Here is an 18,581-nt window from a genome sequence, read left to right as displayed (position 1 = left end):
TTTCACTTTTGACCCCATGTTATGTAGATGTTATGCAATTTATACACAGTCACGTATATCTATATGACATAACAGCAGTGATTTAACATGTAACACTTTTTTGATTTACTCACTTCCTGTTCAGAAATTAAATCACATGAAGAATGAAATGACTGTCATGTGTTGTGTGTTGAGGTTGCAGAATTCAGTGGTTCAAGACAGCAAAAAGCAGACCTGTTTGTTTCACCACTTCAAAGATAAGCTATATTAATATAAAAGAAAAATGTTCTTAACCCTTCCTCCCGTTTTAATGCAATAAAAAAATATAGCTGAGATAACTGGTGTGATGATCAGGAAAAATAAAGCTGACATGACCATTGGCTTGAATTAAAAAATAATCTGCTTCTGTTGTTTCAGAGGAAAGTTCCAATCTGCTAAAATATTTAGTTAATGTGAATCTGGTGCCTCTTCTTTGAGGATTTTGCATCTCTTTGCAAATGTTATTTAAGCAGAAGGGGTAGAAGAAATACAGACAGAAGCTGAAGGGGAGGAACTGCCCCAAAACCTGCTGGAGTCGAGAAGGGAGCGCTGGTCTCCCAGTCCTCTGTTCTAACCTGGCGGCTTGCCTGCTGCGTCGCTCCTCCTTAGACCTACTTTTCTGTGTGAAAAGGAGTTTTACATTATTTACAATAAACGCTAACTTTTTTTGTTTTTTACTTCCCTCTTTTAAGGCATCAAGAGGCAGCTAAAATCCAATGCATTTTTCAAAGTTTGTGTGTTCAAGATGAATTTGAAAATTAGAACTATTGAAAATTAGAACTGTAGTAGCCAGAGTAGTTTCAATTTAGTGTTTTTTCCCTTCTGTGATCATCATTTTTTACAAGTACTATTTTAATTTCCTTTCTTTTGAGCTACCTCTATTTTGAAAATATTTGTTCAATTAAATTGTGGGTTGGGGGTTGCAACAGTAAGTAGTAGTGGGGTTTCCAGATGAGCATATACACATGTATTTCACAGAAGGGAGATATTATGCAGGAAAAAAAAAACTGATCGTATGGAATTTAGTGAGTTTATCAAGTACTATATTAAAATGTTAATATAGCCTACTTGCATTATTGTCAAATTTTATGCTTATGTACAGGAACTTGACAAGAGGAGTTGGTAGATTTAGAGAAATACTAAGAGCTGTTGAAACAAGAACTACACAAAATCTGCGAATGGTAAGTTATACTAAGCCGTATTCCTATTGCAATATCTGAATTCTATTAGGCAGATAAAATGTAAATATGGTGGATGAGTTAGAGCCAAATAACCAGACTACAGCATACTGCTCAGGTTTGTTACCCCCTCCCCTCCCCCCCCCCCCCCCCCGTTTTGAAATGCTACGTTTTGTTGTTATAGTGAATGTTTAATACAAAAAGGAATGCTTGATAACTATCTTTTCTCTATTTCTCTTTGTTATTTGTCATTACAGTTAAAAACTAGTAGTCTCTAACCATATTTTCAAGCTAGTCACAATTGCCCTATTTATGACTTACCGGAGTTTCACGAGTTTTGTCTTTCTGTAACGCAGTGAGGGTAAAGAGCAGCATCTCTGCTTGTGTTCTGTTAAGTTGAAAGCTACGTAGTTATCATTTCTTTTTTTTTTCTTACTGCTTTCTAAATGAATATCTTAATACTAGACTTTTTTAAAACTTGTGGAATGATCATAATAAAGATGATTAATTTCTCAATTGATGTAATAACTGATTCCTAACAAGCATATTAAAATTATTATACAGAATTTTAATGGAGAACAACAATACAAAAATTAATACAATAAAAGATAAAGAGCTTCTTATGGTGTAGGAATTAAAGATGGAAGATATAGCTTATATGGTACTGCCCATGGCTTATATTACCCATATGTTGCTGAGAAATGCTACTAGTTTTGATAGAAATGCAGAGGTTGTTCTCATTCTATTACACTGTATTGTACCATTTCTAAGATACTAAAATCTTATTTTTTCAGGGTTACCATATATAGCTTGTGTGCATATGTACAAAACATTAAAAAGTAGATTACACTGATACATATTGTAGATACATATCTCAATTTTAATAGATAAAATCACCGAATTGTTTGCTGGTGCTGTTTTTCCATTGTTTTTACAGAATCAAAGTGGGTACTTGTGACTTTCAAAAACTACTTTGCCTAGTATTTTGGATGTTTTAAACTGATAGAAAATATATTCTACATTGCTAGTCTTTATTTGAAATAGTCCTAGTGTTTTTTTGAGACTGTTCTTCATAATCTAGGGAAAATATTTGTCTCTCATTTTTACAGACGATAGCAAGACAATTAGCTGAAATCTTGTTACGAGGCATGTGTGAACAGAGTTACTGGAATCCACTTGAAGATCCTCCTCAGCAGTCACCCCTAGATGATCCCCTTCGAAAAGGTTCAAATACGAAGAACTATGCACTCAGTAGAAGACCTCGGGTATACACTGGAGAAAAGTATGGCTGACGTTACATCTCTCTTGTTTCTGAAATTGCAGTTGTTGTTCTTTGCATCATGCAATTTAGTTTATATTGTTGAAAATGAAGGAAAGCTTGAGAAATGTGAAGGTCTTTCCCTGCTCTGCATATATATTGTACAAAGAGAACCAGAGCAACCTGCTTCTCCAAAGGGAAGTTTGCACTGTGTACATGAGACCTTTTTGTCCTCACTTCCTAGAATATGATGATGATCTACAGTGGGGCATACACTCAACTCAATAGCTCACCTTACACCTCAGATGCAAAAGAAATCATAGTGTGTACGGCAGTGTCTTTCTGCTACTTGGAGTGATCCACTAGTGCACTCTCCCACCACTTCTGTTGTGTATGAGTGGCTTGCTTTAAAGTGGTTTTCTGCCTGAATGTTTTGAAACAGCAAATTTGCAATATATCCTTCTGAAGAGGAGGAAAAACAGAACTTGTGTATCTTTATCTTCTGAATTGGATGACAGTTCTGAGTGTCAAAATTTCGGAGGTTGTATGCTGTTTCTAGACCTTTGTGTTCTGCTCTATCATAGAAAGGAGAACTAGTAATATGGAGATTCAAATTTGTTACTGAAACACGATGAAAAACGTACTTAGCAGTTTATCTAGTAGTTGCAAAGAATTTATTTCCCAAGACAGTTGCCTGTTCATTTTAAGCTAGTTTTGGCATTTCTCTATGATGTCACCTTTTTGTTGAGACTTTTTCTTTCATTTATTCAGATAAGTGATATCCCATGCTTAATTTTCATGCAGCTTTGGTGGTCCCTTCTCTCAAAATGTGTGGGTTTTTGTTGTTGTGTTTTTTTTTTTAAACACCAATCACTGTTAGTATTAAACAAGGATAGCCAGTTTTTGAAATATTAACTTAGTCTGAAAATATAATAGCTGATTATTCCTATCTGATCAAATGAAAATTGATTTCTAGGATAAAGTCATGTTCCTTAGTCACACTTCTGAGAGTCACAAAAAAAAATCTATCTTTAAAAGTTTGCTATTTATTATAGTATGTGGATGTGGCTTATTACATGGAAGTAATAAGTTCATTTCAATTCATGGTGATGAAATCTTAACCATTCTGCACCATCCTTTTTTATTTCACTGATATTAAGTTTCATCGGATGACGATTTGTGTGCTTGTTTTAGGTAATCTGCAATAAAATTGTTGCACTGCTTTGCTTGTATTTTTCACATGAGTACTTGTGGGTTCACCTTATTAAATATGGTCAACAACTAGTGCCTGCTTGCTTTGATATGTATGGGAGAGCACAGTGAACCAGAGAACTGATGAATAGATTATAGCAGTGGAGATAATGATCTGGTCAATGTTGCAGTATGCTGCAATATGACAGTGAGTGCTTTACTAATTTAATGCAACTAGAGAAAACTGAAACAAGAAACTCTATTTAAATATGAAGGAAAGCTTTTTTGTGGTGATGGGTGATCTAGCACTGGAAGAGGTTGCCTAGAGAGATTGTGGAGGCTCCATCTCTGTAGATACTCAAAACCAAGCTGGGCACAGCCCTGAGCAGCCTGCTCTAGCTGACTCTGCTTTGAGCAGGTGATCTCCAGAGGTTCCTTCCAACCTCAAACATTCTGTGATTCTGTGAAATTGGTGTCATATGGGGTTGAGAGAGGTTAAGTTTATCATCTGTGGGTTTGTTTTTGTTTTAAAATTCTTTTCTTCAAATGACTTAGTTTTCTGCGAATGCTCTCCAGCTTTATGATTAAAATTCAGGAATTCCTGAGTTTCAGTCTTGTTTGATTGTCCATGTCTAAGAGGTTAAGTCATTAAAAGGCAATGTTTAGAATTTTTAAAAAGTTGCAGGCTTAGAATTGAACATTCATTTTGCTGAAAGAATTACCATGTTTCTCTACAGATATAAAATTAACCAACTGTACTCACAGCCAAGCTTTTTGGTAAAACAAATACCTAGTTTGTATGTACACCTTGATCACTGCACTTACAGGTAGACATGTGTTGCCAAACACTTGCTTTATTAGTTATTGATATGCCATGAAAATTAGGTCAGTGATGCAGCTACTTCCAATTTTGCAGTTAAATTTGGAGATGAAACTTACCCAGTTGGGATTATTAACCTGTAAGAATGAAAGATAGGCTTTTCTATGAAGAGCATTCCTATGTAGTGGCCACATCTTAAATATAGTCATCTTAAACTTGAGAATTAATGATTCAGAACAAATTTTGGATACAGAAACAGATACGGAATAGTTCATTTGTCATACATCTTTCTTCATAGGGCAAATGAAGGCCATTTCACTTCATGCCTATGGCTTTTCTTTCAAGAACCAAAGAAATTTTTCAGCTTTCCTTTGATTTTTTTTTTTAAGTCAATTAATAGACAGTCTTTGAGGTGACAGACTATACTGTCTGTGTCAATTTTACTGATGACCTTTATGCTAAATGAAAATTGCTTACACAGACAGTAGCATCTCACAAAACAGGCTTACAGAAGAATGAATATTAATTTATTCTCTACAAACATTTCTGCAGAATCTTGTTTCTGCTATTTTTTAATCTTTTTTTCCTAATATCCTGGTTGAGGAAATGATTTATAAGGAAAAACTCTTATGCTGGGTCACTTATTTTCCTAAACATTCAAACAGCTGCCTGGCTTCTCACAGCAAATCCTTAAGAATGGTCTGTTCTTCTCTAATAGGATTTTAGGAGACAAAATACTGTGAATCCTAAAACAAAACCACCATCTCTTCAGAATTTAGGGCAGATGTGCTTTCATAAGTGAACTGTTACAGAAGCTGACTCTTCCGCACGTAACAACAAGATTGTGTTATAAAAAAGCCTTTCATATTAACTACTAAGGCATATATACTGCAAGAGACTTCAGTCACTTGAGTTATGTAGCTGTGTTTATTGAAGATCTCCGTTAATGATTATTTCATACAACAGAAAACCCACATAATTATACTATAATTATTGCTAGCAGGCAGAATGGCCTTTATCTACTTGTTCTCACAATTCTCCTTCCTTACCCAGAATACTTACAGCAGGTTTCTCAGGCTCAGTCTTTCAATGTTATTTATGTTCTTTTCATTCATTCTCAACACCTTTCTGTAGAAACATCCTTCTTTGCAGAAATGGGGCTTTGTTCAATATGGTTTTGCTGATCTTGAGTCATGTAAGCAAGGATTTTCACAGTCTCAACACAGCATGCAGGTAAGACATGCTTCCTGTGCTCGCATCAGAATGAGCAAAAGTACCAGATCAGACAGGATGAGTCATGCCTAATATCTCATCTCCAGCACTGGTCAAAGGCAAGCGCCTAAGAGAAAGTATAGTAGTTTTTCTCTAGGTACTTGCTAACCTTCCAACTTGTATGAATCTGAGAGATATTGATTGGTTTTGAATGTGCCGCTGGAGGTGTTAATTAAGGGTACTTCAGCTCTTAGGAGGAAGGTGAATAGAGTATGATTAATACCACTAGAGTATGATTAATACCACTTATGATATTACAGATCTCTGTGTTATTGCCTCTTCAGTTTTCTTTATTTGCACTTGAAGCTGTGTAAAACCTCTTGGTCTGCCGCTGGGTGCTAGGCATCTCTGCTCTACTGTGTTACCTGGGAACTACTTTGCTTCTATGCCTGCATCACTTGGGACATGCATGAACTTGCTGATCATCTAAATTAAGCTTTTGCATACACGAGTTAAAGGAATTTCCCCCTAATTTCTGCATGAGGAGGATCTTCAGTGTTTGAGATAGGCATCAAATTATTCTTAACAGAAATATATTCAAAGATTTATGAGAAAATAATGTTTGTTCTGCTTTTAAGAATAGAGTTTTTTGGGTTTTTTTGTTTTTTTTTTAAGTAGTTCCCTTCATGCCATCTTCCTTGTATCCTCTGAGAAAGTGATTTCCCCAGGAACTATTTCCAGTTGTTTTATTACTTTCTGAGGACCACTGCCAGTCAATCAGGCTAAATCAGCTTCCAAGGTGCTTTATTCTGCTTTGGAGACTGGATAGGTAAATGGGGAACCCCATCTCTGACACTTCCTTTTCGTTCCTCATCCTCCTCCGTTCTGGGTAGTTCTTATTCATGAGTAAAGGTGTTTTGAAATTTCTTTGTTATGAGGAAAGATAAAATGGGTCTTCTGAGATTTAAAACTTTCTTCAAAAACAGGTGAGCAACTTGCATTAACAAAAACAACCTGGCTGCCTTTCTCCTCAAAACTTCAGGGACGCAATCTCTGGGGTCCTTCTTGCTGTATATTACCAGAATGCTTTCACAATCTTGCTTTCAAACACCCTGGAGATCCGATGCGTTTTACTTTCCATTTCTTTTCAGAGATTTCATTACTACCAAAGCTTCTGATCCATTTAAACTCCCCAAAAAGTGGGGGGGGGAGGTAGTGTTTTAATCTCAGGCAGGTTTACATTCTTGTCAGTAATTTATTGTAGTTCAAGCACAATCCTTGGGACCATATGAATTGCTTATTAAACAGTTAACTGTGAAATCATTGACCTGAATGAAGATGAAATATTCCTTAGGCTGATTCAGAAACAATTGACAGAAAGTCTGGAGAGTTAAAATGCAGTTGCTGTTTGTGAGAAGGAGAAATTTGTGCTGGTCATCTACCTGATGCAATGTTCTAAAGTAGTCAGAAGGCATCCAGTGTTCACAGAAAACAGTTAAGTCTGCATCCTAGTCTGATGGGAACCTTTAGTATTAAGTCATAAGGAAATGTGTGCTTCAATGGAAATGAATATTTTAACTGCTTGGAAATAACAGTGGTTATGGCAAGAAGATAGAGACTGCTGTGGCTCTATTTTAAAACTTGTCAGGTAGTGAACACAACAGGAAAACAATTCTCAAACATATCTGATGAATAGGTAATAAAAATATTTATCCAAATATTGCCTAAAATATAAAAGTTATCTTGCTTTTGTGAGGGAGTCTTGCTGACAACCTTTGAATCAATGATGTAGATGCATCTCAGATACAGTTAGGTGCCAGAGGCCAGTAAAGCTATGGATATATATTTAAAAGTTGTCAAATTATGTAAATTTGGGGGACATTTGGATGTATTCTTTATCTCTGTCAACTGTGGTGGTTTTGTTCTCTTCACTTTGTTTTGCCAACATCTTTTTTTTTAAATGTAAATTTAGAGCATTGCAAAGAATGAATTTTAACTTTTTTACGCATACGTAAGTTGTTCTCTATTCTCTTTTCTGGAAAACTTCGATTCTTACCTTTTTTTGTGTAAAGTACTCCTAAGGCTAATACGTTTAGCTTTAATAATTGAAATTTTCTTTTGAACAGCATCTTTTGCCCTCAAGAAAATACAGAAGAAGCCTTACTGTTGCTGCTTATTAGTGAGTCTATGGTAGGTGAATTGATTGAATGCTTTGATTTTAATGCAAATAGAAATTTTTTTGACATGCCTTGATTTTGACTTATTTACTACCTTTAATTTCCTGTTAGGAAAGCAGGCAATTACTTCTGAAACCCAAGCTTCTGCTCCTCTGAGCCATCAGGAAGAGCTCCGAAAGCATTATGAATATGAGTTTCTTTCTCCTTTAAAGTCAGAGTATATTGTCTCTGAGCAGAACCTAGCTTCCTTCTAGCCATAGCCAAGTGAACCCCAAACCAGGTCTTTCACTTGGCGTCACTTATCAGTATGAACCACTGTTACACCATCTGTTGTCATTCAGCAGACAGACTCAAAATGTAAGTTGTTTTTGTTGTACACGCCAAAACCGAAGACTACTACATGGCTGTAATAACATATATATCACCAAAAATTATTTTCCATTGTACATTAAAATTCAGATGTCACTCAAATTTGTAAATTTTGTGTTGTACAGAATTTACAGCAGCAAAGGCTGCTATAATTTTTTTAATCTCCAAATTTCCTCAATAGCCAGTTCCTTTCAATTGCCCATGCTTGTGCCATTTTACCAGAGTTCCATATTTTTCCTTTAGCACAATTTTATTAATCATCCATCAACTGCCATGTACTGATGTTCTCCTACGGGGTCAGTTATATAATCTCAAACGACAAAAATGAAAAGTTTTCATTTTTCATCCTCTTTCAGACTGGAGGGTGGAATCACTAGAATCTCAGAAATTGTTTAACAGTCTGTCTCACAGAACATCAGTGAGACTCTGTCTTTTAAATTATATGGATGATTGGACACTTTTAAACTCTTTGGCAAAATTTCTGTTTTGATACAGCTGAGTAAGAACAGTTTAGTGATCAATGTCTTACTTGAACTATTTTGAAGTTAAACATTTACACTGCAATACGAACTACTTCGTTTCTAGTGATCTACTTTGAAGTGTTCGTGATAGGATCTGCCACTGGAGAGCTAGACTGAGCAAACGCTTCCATGGACAATGTTGATTCTGTTGCGTTGTGCACTTGCCACTGAAAGGGAGCCTCAGAGCTCCTGTAAGGTGCCTGAGCAGCTCTTGGCAATGTACAGAATTCAGTTATGATATGAAAGCGGAAGCTGTCCCAGTTGTGCAGAACCTCAGACTACTCATCACAGTGTTTGCATGTGTGCTTCCTTGCCTATCAGCACTAAGAAGCCAACAAATTAAAATATTGCCCTTGTAAGTCTGCTTTCAGGTTACTTGTAACTTTTCCTTTGTATGTTAGATCTATCTAGATGTATCAGATGTTTGTCACCATAAAACATTGTGCCCATATCAAATCTATTTATTTGTAAATAATTACTGCAAACTACATGAGGCAAAAGACTTTATTTCAGGAAGAGTGTAAAATTGTATGTGACTTTGGCTAAGCTGTTTGCTCAGAAAGGAAGGGGAAGACTAAGCATAAAAATATTATTGCCTGTCTGGAAATTTTCAGCAGAAGTATGAGAATTCAGTGCATGCTAACTCTTCCTAGCTATAGTAGTTACGAAGTATCTGATCTATTATTTTGAAGCAAAAGAATGTTTATGCTATCTTCTGTAATCATTATGTTCTTACATGATACAGAAGATAGATTAAACATTGTTGAGAGGTGATATGGTACTATCCAAGTAGTAAGTACAAGCCCTTGCATTGTCTATGAATGAGAAACACACAAATAAGACTTCAAAACTTGTGCCCTTTACGAATTTATTTAAGAAAATACTGGAAAATAGAATGAGAATCTGACATGTAAGTAGCATTTTTTGTAAATAAGAGTAGTCAAATTATTGTTTGCCTGCTAGCCCTAAATCATACTGCTAGTTTTAGGGAACTGTTGCACTCTACCATCATAACTTATTTGGATTAGATCTAGTGTGGCATACATCCAGAAAATTGGGCTCGCCAGTAGAGTATTAATGCTACTTTCGTGTCACCTTGAGTTCTCTTAATTTCTGAATTCAGAAAAGATACTTTGATGAGTAAAATATGCATTGTAATCTTCATGAAAGGAACGCTCTGGGAAAGATTATTTTGTACTTTTTAACAATCCTAATTCTCTTACAGGCAAATTTCAGTACAAAAAGCCTCCTTTAACCACTGACTGCTTCTACAGTGCATTATCATGCATAATGTTGAAAGTTGGCTGCAGCTCTGCCATCACTCTCATTGCAAGATGTCTTTGTCTAACTTTACACTTGCAAAGTGCAGACCAGCCTTTCCTTACCTCAGCAGGATTTACTTTCAGAGCAGGATCTGAAGGGCTAAGATCTGCAAGTTAAGTGGGTATACATGCTACTGCATGCTAGCTGAGCTGTGGCAAACATAGCCATTGCTCTAAGCACATGATAAAAGGGTTGAACATAACTTAATTTTCTCACAAGGGGGAAAAGGTTATGCTGCTCTTTTTTGCTTCAGGCATGAAGGGGAGGTGTGGCCCACTGACACGTTGCAACTTAAGTAATTGGCACAACTTTATTGTGTCTTGAGTTCTCGTCAGTTCTGAAACACTGAACACTTAAATTATACATAAGTATATTGTGTTTTATAAATACATGGAAAATGATCATGCAAATATATCTGGAAGATATATGCAGTACTTACAAAGCACCTTCTCTTTAGTATTCCCTTGGTGATGTAAGCCTTTTTTTCCACAAGCAGTGTTAATTCATACCATGCTTTGTATTTGCAAGGAATCAAATCAGCCAGAGATTAAATACGGACTTATAAAAGTAAGAAGATGGAGGGTCTTTTCAAACCATGCTGTAGATTGTTCAGTTGATAAATCCTGGAATGCATGTGTGTCTTATGCTCTATGTGTCTCTGAAAATTTCTCTTGCAGTCTTTGATTTTTCTGATTTTAAAGATTTATTTTCAAGAGTCTGAAATGTTACCGTGTTAAAGTAGAGAAGCAGTTTATTTGGTCTTAATGTGTCATTTCCCCTCCCTGAAAAAGGGGGAAATAAGCTGTCCATTTTAAGTCAGTGTTTAAAAAAAAATGTATTGGGAGGGACCTCAAACTCTGCTTAAAAAAAAGGCGGGGGGGGGGGACAAGAGAAGAGGGGATTTTTAGTTTCTGACTTCAAACTACCAGATACACTAACATTTGTATCAATAGGCATTTCAAACATGAGGAAATCTATAAAGAGAGAAGATACCAAGATATGGTATTTCGAAGGGTTGGTGGTATAGTGGGTGAAGTACTGGACAGTGTAGAATAGGTGGTCTTAGTTACTGGGAGATCTGAATTTTATTCTCTGCTCTTTAATAGGATTCCTCTGTGAATATAATTTATTTAATCCAGGACCTCAGTGTCCTCTGTTCTCAAAAGGAAAAGTTTAATTAAGGAATTATACTTGCCATACGCCTTCTCAAAAAGAACTTGAAAGTACAAAGCCTTACTGCAAGGCTGATCTGATTCCAAGCTGTGCTGTTGACTAGAGGGAAGTTCTGTGCCAGTTCCCTTCTCGGTGATAATTCCTGAAGAATGATTGTGTGTTTATCCTGGGCAGGATCCCATTCACAAGGGAGAGGGTACTGTCACAATCTCTCAAAGAGAAAAGAAATTGAATGCCTTATTAGGCATTTGAATATCCTTTCAGTATGTGTTTTATTTGCATACAAAAAATAGAATTAAGTTTAAAAGTATGTATAGTATAACAAAACTTCTTTGGTTTTTGAGAACTCTCTCATAATTTTACATAAATTACATAGTTTATATAATTAGAGTCAAGTGATTAAAATATGTAAATATAGAAGGCTAGCACTTCTTAATGCATGGGTGTCGATTCATACTGTCTTTAAAGTAGAATCTATAGATTCCAATTCTAACAACTATAAAAATCTATAGATAAACTTACTTGAGCAAAAACACAGGTTGGATTACAATGGCTGATTTTTTTTTTTTTCTTGGCATTATGTTTTAGGCTAACCGTGACGCTGTACTGAGCAGAATACCAGAACACAAAAATGATCGTATCATCAGTTTGCAAAGTGCATCTGTAGTCTACGATTTGCTTACTATAGCCTTGGGAAGAAGAGGCCAATATGAAATGCTGTCAGAGGTGTGTCCCTGAGAGTGAATATTCAGCTGTGTTTTCACTGCTTGTTTCTGTTAATCATGTTTAATTTTGATAGGACTTAAGGGCTAAACAAATATTGGATTTTGTTCTGACCACTATAAAATACAGGAGTAGGGAATCTCTGTTTAAGGCGACTTGAGGTGGCCAAGCATAGAAATTTTATGAAAGGTATGATATTTAATGGCACAGCAATTCGCACGCTTTTGGACAGAGAGGCAAAGGATGTGTATTAAATGGAGGCAGCAGGAAGGAAAGGCAGATGAGAAGAGCTAATTGTGGAATATGTTGAAGAGTTTGGTAGAGCTAGAGATACGAACTCAAATAGCTAAACTAGAGGACAGAAGTAAGCAAGGAAAACAAGAACTTTTTTTGGAATGTCCATAGACCTTTGCTTTTGAGTCATCTGTTTCTGTTGGCCTGGAGAATTTAGCTGATTCCTCTTGCATTCTCATTCAAAACTTAGAAGGCACCAAATCCAGTTTTCTTGCAACTGTGCTAATAAAATAAATGCATTGCCATGAATCTACTAACATGCATTTTTAATAAGACCTAAGTATTGTTGGATGTTTTTCTTCCATCCTGAAACGTTTTCTATAGCTTATTTTAATAATTTCATAATAGATAGGTAGCCAATAACAGGATTCTAGAAAAAGGATTTGTGAGGCTTTATTTCAAAATGAATACTTCTTTTATATCAGAACATTTGGAGTATTTCAGAATCCTCAGAGTTTGTAAAATGGCTTTGGAGTTTATAAAAGAGGGAATGTATTACTTTCTCAAGTCTGTAGAAGCAGTGTTCTATCTCAGATATCTTGTGTTTGAGTATGCAACTCACTTTTTTTTTTTTTTTTTTTTGGAAATGTTTCATTAGGAAATTTTTAAAGTATCATTAACATTTTTGTACTTGAGAAACAACTATATCTTTCTGGATAGAGCAAGCTCAAAACTTGCTTACACAGCAGCAAGAGCCTGTTACTGCTGCTGATTAATTGACAGTATCTAGAAGGTGTTTTTCAACAAGTTTGATAAAAAGGTGTATTCAGGGATTGATTTGCTTTCTACCATAATAAAGGATTTCTTTTAAAAAGTACAAGAACAAAACCCCAGTTCTTCTGTTATATATTAATACTGATTGTTTTTAATCTCTATCTCCTGTGATACTAAGCCCTAAATGCTCTTAATTTGAGCATTCTTCCTCTTGAAAATAGTTCATAGCCGCAAGTTCCACATGTACTCAGTTTTAGTCAATGCAGTAGAAGGTCTCTCATGATACCCAGTAGTATGAAAGCTCACACAGGACTGTTATCCTATGAAGTAACTTGATAGGGAATATTTTTATTTGCTTGCCAGTACAAACACTACCATCTTCTTGGAGTTGTATCACTTGTATCAAAGGTGCAGGAGATGCAGGAGAAGTGTTTGAAAAACAAGCTTGAAGAGGACTCTGGTTTTGTTACTCTATAAACAGCTGGCAGAGGGTACTGAAACCTTTCATTCTTGTACTTGCATCTGGAAGAGGGGAGTGAAAGTATGTAAGTGGAATGAGCATAGACTCGAGAGATTCCCCCACCATCTCCCAAAGCGGTGTTTTTGTCACAAGGGAGGCTTTTCTTAGCAGAAATTTCTTTGACTTCAGCAGAAAAGATAGAAATATCTCTGCTGTTATTACATAGCTTGAAGTCTAGGGCCCTGCCCCAGAGGGCAGGAGGACAGTCTCTTCACAGGAAGAGCAGCACAGAACGTGCTTCATGCGCTGCTTGTGGGAGTGCTTTAGCCCCTGTGCCTGAAAGACAAGTACCACTGCTAAGTCCTTTTCCTGCCCTTTTGAGCAAAATTATGCATTGTCACTAGTGGAAGATGTTTCAGCTCTACTTGACTTTTGGATTTCAATGCATTTTAGGAGCTGCTTGTGTTGGTAGTGATTTTTGGTTACTGAAAGAAGCAGAATTATAAGAATCTGGAAAGATAAGGAGCCTCCACGGTTTGCCAGCATTTTAACTGAGGGTTTTTAGCCACTGCAGTTACACAGTTCCTCCTCACTCCCTGTGTGTTGTCCTCTTCCTCCTCTTCATTTCACTTGAGTTCCCTAAACAATATCAAAGCACTTGGTAACAAAAGGTTACATGTGTATTTGTAAGACAAACTCTGAAAGGCAACAAATTATTTAAGTCAAGTCCAGCAAAGCATAGATTTCTTGCTAGGTTATGTCATACCATGCAGGAAATGTGTGTGTGGTCTTATAAACAGGATAATCATGTGTAAGTGTCTATTTGACTTAACAGAAGCTAAGCTGGAAGTTTGAGTTGACTATTTTTACTGTCCTCATCAGTAACAGTTACAAACTATAGACAGATATCAATTTTGGTATGCTTTATTAAAATTTATATCATAATTTTTATTTTTTTAACTCATGTTGTTATAACCTACTAATATTTTTCATATCTTGCATTCTTTGCCACATGCACGTTTAGCGTATTACAACTTTTTGGATTATTTTGACTTCACACAACTAGTCAGTTTGTTGCTGTCATCTTTTTGCTTCCAGTGGTGGAAAGAAACGCCAACCAGAAAATAAATCCTGTTTTAGTTGTCTTAATAGACATTGCTTACAGTAACAGTAATTAACTTCATGTACAGTCATGTATAGTAATGATGAACTTTTAGAAACAGTATTAGAAAGGATTTATTTCTAATGAAAATTCTGTTTAGTAGCAGTCTTGATTCTGTGATATTGTGTGATAAGAAAATGGTGGCATACATCCGTTATACATAACGAACAATGCACTTACATATTTATATGTTTTTTCAGCCTCTGCTATTCTTTGCTTCACCTCCTATTATTATGTGGGAATGCACTACATATCTGGCTTTACTTTCTGTAATATTAAGACTAAGTTTGAATGTTAAAAGTGATTTGGGGTATTACAGTTTAGCATATACATTATATCTGTCAGAGCAGAAAAGCTGCTTCATGTAATTGTACTCTGCAGACCAGAAAGTTAATTGCTAAATCAGTTTGTTTAATCTAGAAAAGTATTCCACCTTTGAACTCTCTGGAGCTGGTCTGACTAGAAAAAAAGAGCATAGCAGGAGGAAATAATTCTAACTGCCAACAGCAGATACAGAAGCTTCCTAATTAGCACATGATGCTAATTTAACATATTTAATCTCTGCCTAGTAATAATTAATATCCCTTTTGACATTAAGTTATTAAACTGAAAATCTCAGTAGAATATTTAGTGTCGTAAGAGTATTAAAATTCTTAGAAATAATATTGTAGGTGAATTTAAGCAGTACTGATAAGTATCTTGGGTGCCATTTTTATCAAGTGTTCACATTTTGGAAGATATAGGTGTACAACTTTCCTTTTCACCTAAGTCTCACTTGCTTCTCAGACCTTTTGCTGTTGAATCCTTCATTTAAGAGTAAGTTAGTGGGTATTTATCATTCCTCCTTTCAGGCTAAGTAGGACAGCACCTGCAAGATTATTTAAACATTATTTTTTATGAATTTTTTCTTAAATTGGATATATTTTTGCTTGTTTGAGTGATTTACATTTTTAATTGCATGTATTTTAGCCATGAATCAATAAGAAAATTTTTATACTAGTTTATCTTCTTCGTAGTTTAAGAATGTGCCCTTAATGAACCATTTTCCTCCAAAAAATCAGTGTTTAGAAAGAGCCATGAAGTTTGCATTCGAAGAGTTCCATCTCTGGTATCAATTTGCATTGTCCTTGATGGCAGCAGGAAAAGTAAGTCTGTATTTGTGGATATCATTCTTGTATTGATGGCCATTCAAAACAGTATCTGGTATTCTATAATTTTTTGTCTTTAAGTGTTTTTGAAAATGATGCTGATCTTTAAATCAGCTAGGTAAAGCATATGACTGAATTTTTGTCTAGTACTGTAGAAGGCATGTGAAAATCTTTATTCCAATGATTTATAACCTTAGGAGGGCTGAAAACTGAAGATGAGGGCATCTTGCCAACAACCCTAAGCAAAGCTAAGTTAGTTAAAGCAGTGAATTATAACAGATTATTTTATTCAGTAACAGCCTAATCTAAATGCTATTTTAATGAACAAGTATCGTATTTAGGTGCAAAGTAATGCTTACTCTTTTCGTTCAGAATTTCTGGCTATTGTCTTTTTTTTCTATTATTGCTGTCTTTGAGATTTTGCATCCTGCACAGTTAAACTGGGATGAATTATTTTAATCATCATTTTGTATAAACAGAGAGCTTATGTCACCATAAGTAGCCTTCTACTTTCTTTTGCTTTTCCCTCTTCCGTTACAGAAAATAAACTTCATTTATTGTGTAATGCATAGAATTAATAGTAGTTTTTCTTAAAGGTTATTCACAGTGGAAGTATTTTGCTTATCTTCAGTACGGGGGAAATGATTCGTTTATATTTTCTTTAGAAATCATTATTAGAAGTACATTAGTTCTTAAGGGTCTTGATTCTTCCTCCCATTCTGTATTTTACTTAGACTTACCTCTTCTAAGCTTTGATTGGATAGAAGTGAATGAAAAATGATCTCAAAAATGAGGAGTAATGCAAGACTGCCATAAACTCTTGTATCCTGTAATAGCTCCTCATAAATGCTATCGTAACTTCCGAAGAACACTGGAGCACAGCCTGTTCTGATGCCTGTGTCCCGTTCCTGCTCTTTCATTCGCCTTGCACAAATGCTGTGAGCTCACAAGCCTCTCAAAGCTCTAAGTGCACCTGAAAAACAGCCTCTAAACCATGTACCTTTGGAATTATATTATGAGCCAGTATTTCACCTGGGACACTTAGTCATAGATCATAGGGGAAAATAACTGCAGCAGTGCCTGGAGTCTTGTATTTCACTTGTACGAGTTGTAGTGACAGTTTTTTCAACAGTGTTTCATAATGGTTCCTTCACATAGGGAAAATAAAGTAAAAAATGGAAATAGGAGTTTTGTTTCTGTGAAGTACACTTATGCTTTTAGTAATTTCAGTGGAAAATGTTTTTAACAGTCTGCTCGAGCAGTTAAAGTCTTGAAGGAATGTATCCGTTTGAAACCAGATGATGCAACTATTCCACTCCTTGCTGCAAAGCTCTGTATGGGATCTCTCCACTGGGTAAGCTTTGCCACTGTTTGTCTTTTCAGCCAGATCTGAGTACTCTAAAATGCAACAAAATCTTAGTTGAGGGATTTCAAAAAACACTTTTGCACAGTGACTACATACAGCTATCTGATATCAAGTACTAAGGTGCAATGTTCATTGTATTGCTTTCTTCATAGATGCATCTGTTACAATACTTTATTTTAAATATATATATATGTAATATACACACACACACATTTATATTTATTTTTAAATATTTTATTTATATATATAACATTATAGCAGGTTAGGAGACTGTAAAGAGAGTTCACTAATTAACTACAAAATGCTTTTTTTTTTGTGGGGAGGGAGAGAAGGAGAGGGAAGGGAATTAGTTTAGTTATCAGTTCCCAAATCGATATATTTATTGGTAAATAATTCAGAAGAGGAGCTTTTGTAGTAGAAATGCATGAACTCCCATTTTAATACATTTCATATAAAATATATGATGGCTTTCCTATATTTCAGCTGTTGTAAAACAGAAAATTACCTTGGTTGTAAAAACTGAAAAAAATTAGGAATTGAAACATACATTACTGGCATGTGGAGATTAAAAATGTGAATCGGACTTCTCTTTCCTCTCTGCAAAAGGAAAATAACTTTTTTTGGAAAATTTTGGGGGACAAAAGTCTGTTCTCCAATCTTTTCAAAAAATTTCTTCTGTTTCTCTCACGCTTGTATGATAATGGTGTTTATGAATTTTAGATAAGGACTTTTTTCTAAAAAAGTGTTGAGTTGTATTTTAGATGGTCTTCAAATTGTGCATTTGTGCAAAAACAATAAGGTGATTGAAGATCATCATATAGTTTACAGTATAAATGTGTAATTTTCAGAGGAATGATCAGAAAGAGATGTTACTTACCCACTTCTAAAAAGTAGGAGGAGAGGAAGGAAAGATTGCAAGCAGAAATTGAGAAAATAATGCAGTGATAGGAACATGACTTGCTGAGGCCAACAGGAGTATAGTCTTAATAATAATTAACATAGATCCTAATTCTGTAAATTGTTCCCTTTGGATTGAGCCTGCATGAAGCTGCTTGCTGTACTTAACATTTACATTTACTGGAATGGATTCAAATTCTTGTTATTTTTTATTTCTGGATTGTTAAATAGTATGCTAGTGTGGGTGTGCAGACTGTTAAACCCTAATCTTTTATGTTTTTGTATTTATGAGCCTCCATACTTTCAGCAATACCACATGTGATGCAGGGATCTGTATGGCCATTTTTTTTTTTTTTTGCAGGATTGGAGCCATGGTTCTTGCAATTGATTTTTCCAAAAGGAATAGTATATAGAACAAGAACTCTTCTGACTCTGAAATTTTAAAAAAGGGCAGACAACGTGTATATATATTCAGGAAAAAATTTCTAATCTATATTTTTGTATTTTATATTTTTAAAAAGGTAAAAACTCAAGTTTAGAATGAGTTGTATGTTAAGTGACAGTGTTTCTTAATCAC

The 18,581-nt window shown here is 35.3% G+C and overlaps 1 protein-coding gene across 5 annotated transcripts in view; it reads left to right on the top strand.

Moving 5' to 3' along the window:
• The window catches only part of TTC7B (tetratricopeptide repeat domain 7B), a 140,244-nt gene that overhangs the window by 51,598 nt on the left and 70,065 nt on the right, over positions 1-18,581 (top strand). For 4 of the 5 annotated variants that reach the window (XM_062577174.1, XM_062577173.1, XM_062577171.1 and 1 more), the window contains exons 6-11: positions 1,121-1,199; positions 2,306-2,478; positions 7,804-7,867; positions 11,829-11,966; positions 15,655-15,738; positions 16,991-17,095. In XM_062577174.1, the coding sequence (XP_062433158.1) occupies positions 1,121-1,199; positions 2,306-2,478; positions 7,804-7,867; positions 11,829-11,966; positions 15,655-15,738; positions 16,991-17,095 (643 nt within the window). The remainder of the gene's footprint in view (positions 1-1,120; positions 1,200-2,305; positions 2,479-7,803; positions 7,868-11,828; positions 11,967-15,654; positions 15,739-16,990; positions 17,096-18,581) is intronic. The other variant, XM_062577172.1, reaches the window with a different exon arrangement.

Source organism: Rhea pennata, chromosome 5 (assembly GCF_028389875.1).
Source record: "Rhea pennata isolate bPtePen1 chromosome 5, bPtePen1.pri, whole genome shotgun sequence".
In the NCBI taxonomy this organism is placed as follows: Eukaryota; Metazoa; Chordata; class Aves; order Rheiformes; family Rheidae; genus Rhea; species Rhea pennata.
This window is presented reverse-complemented; position numbering and strand designations above follow the sequence as displayed.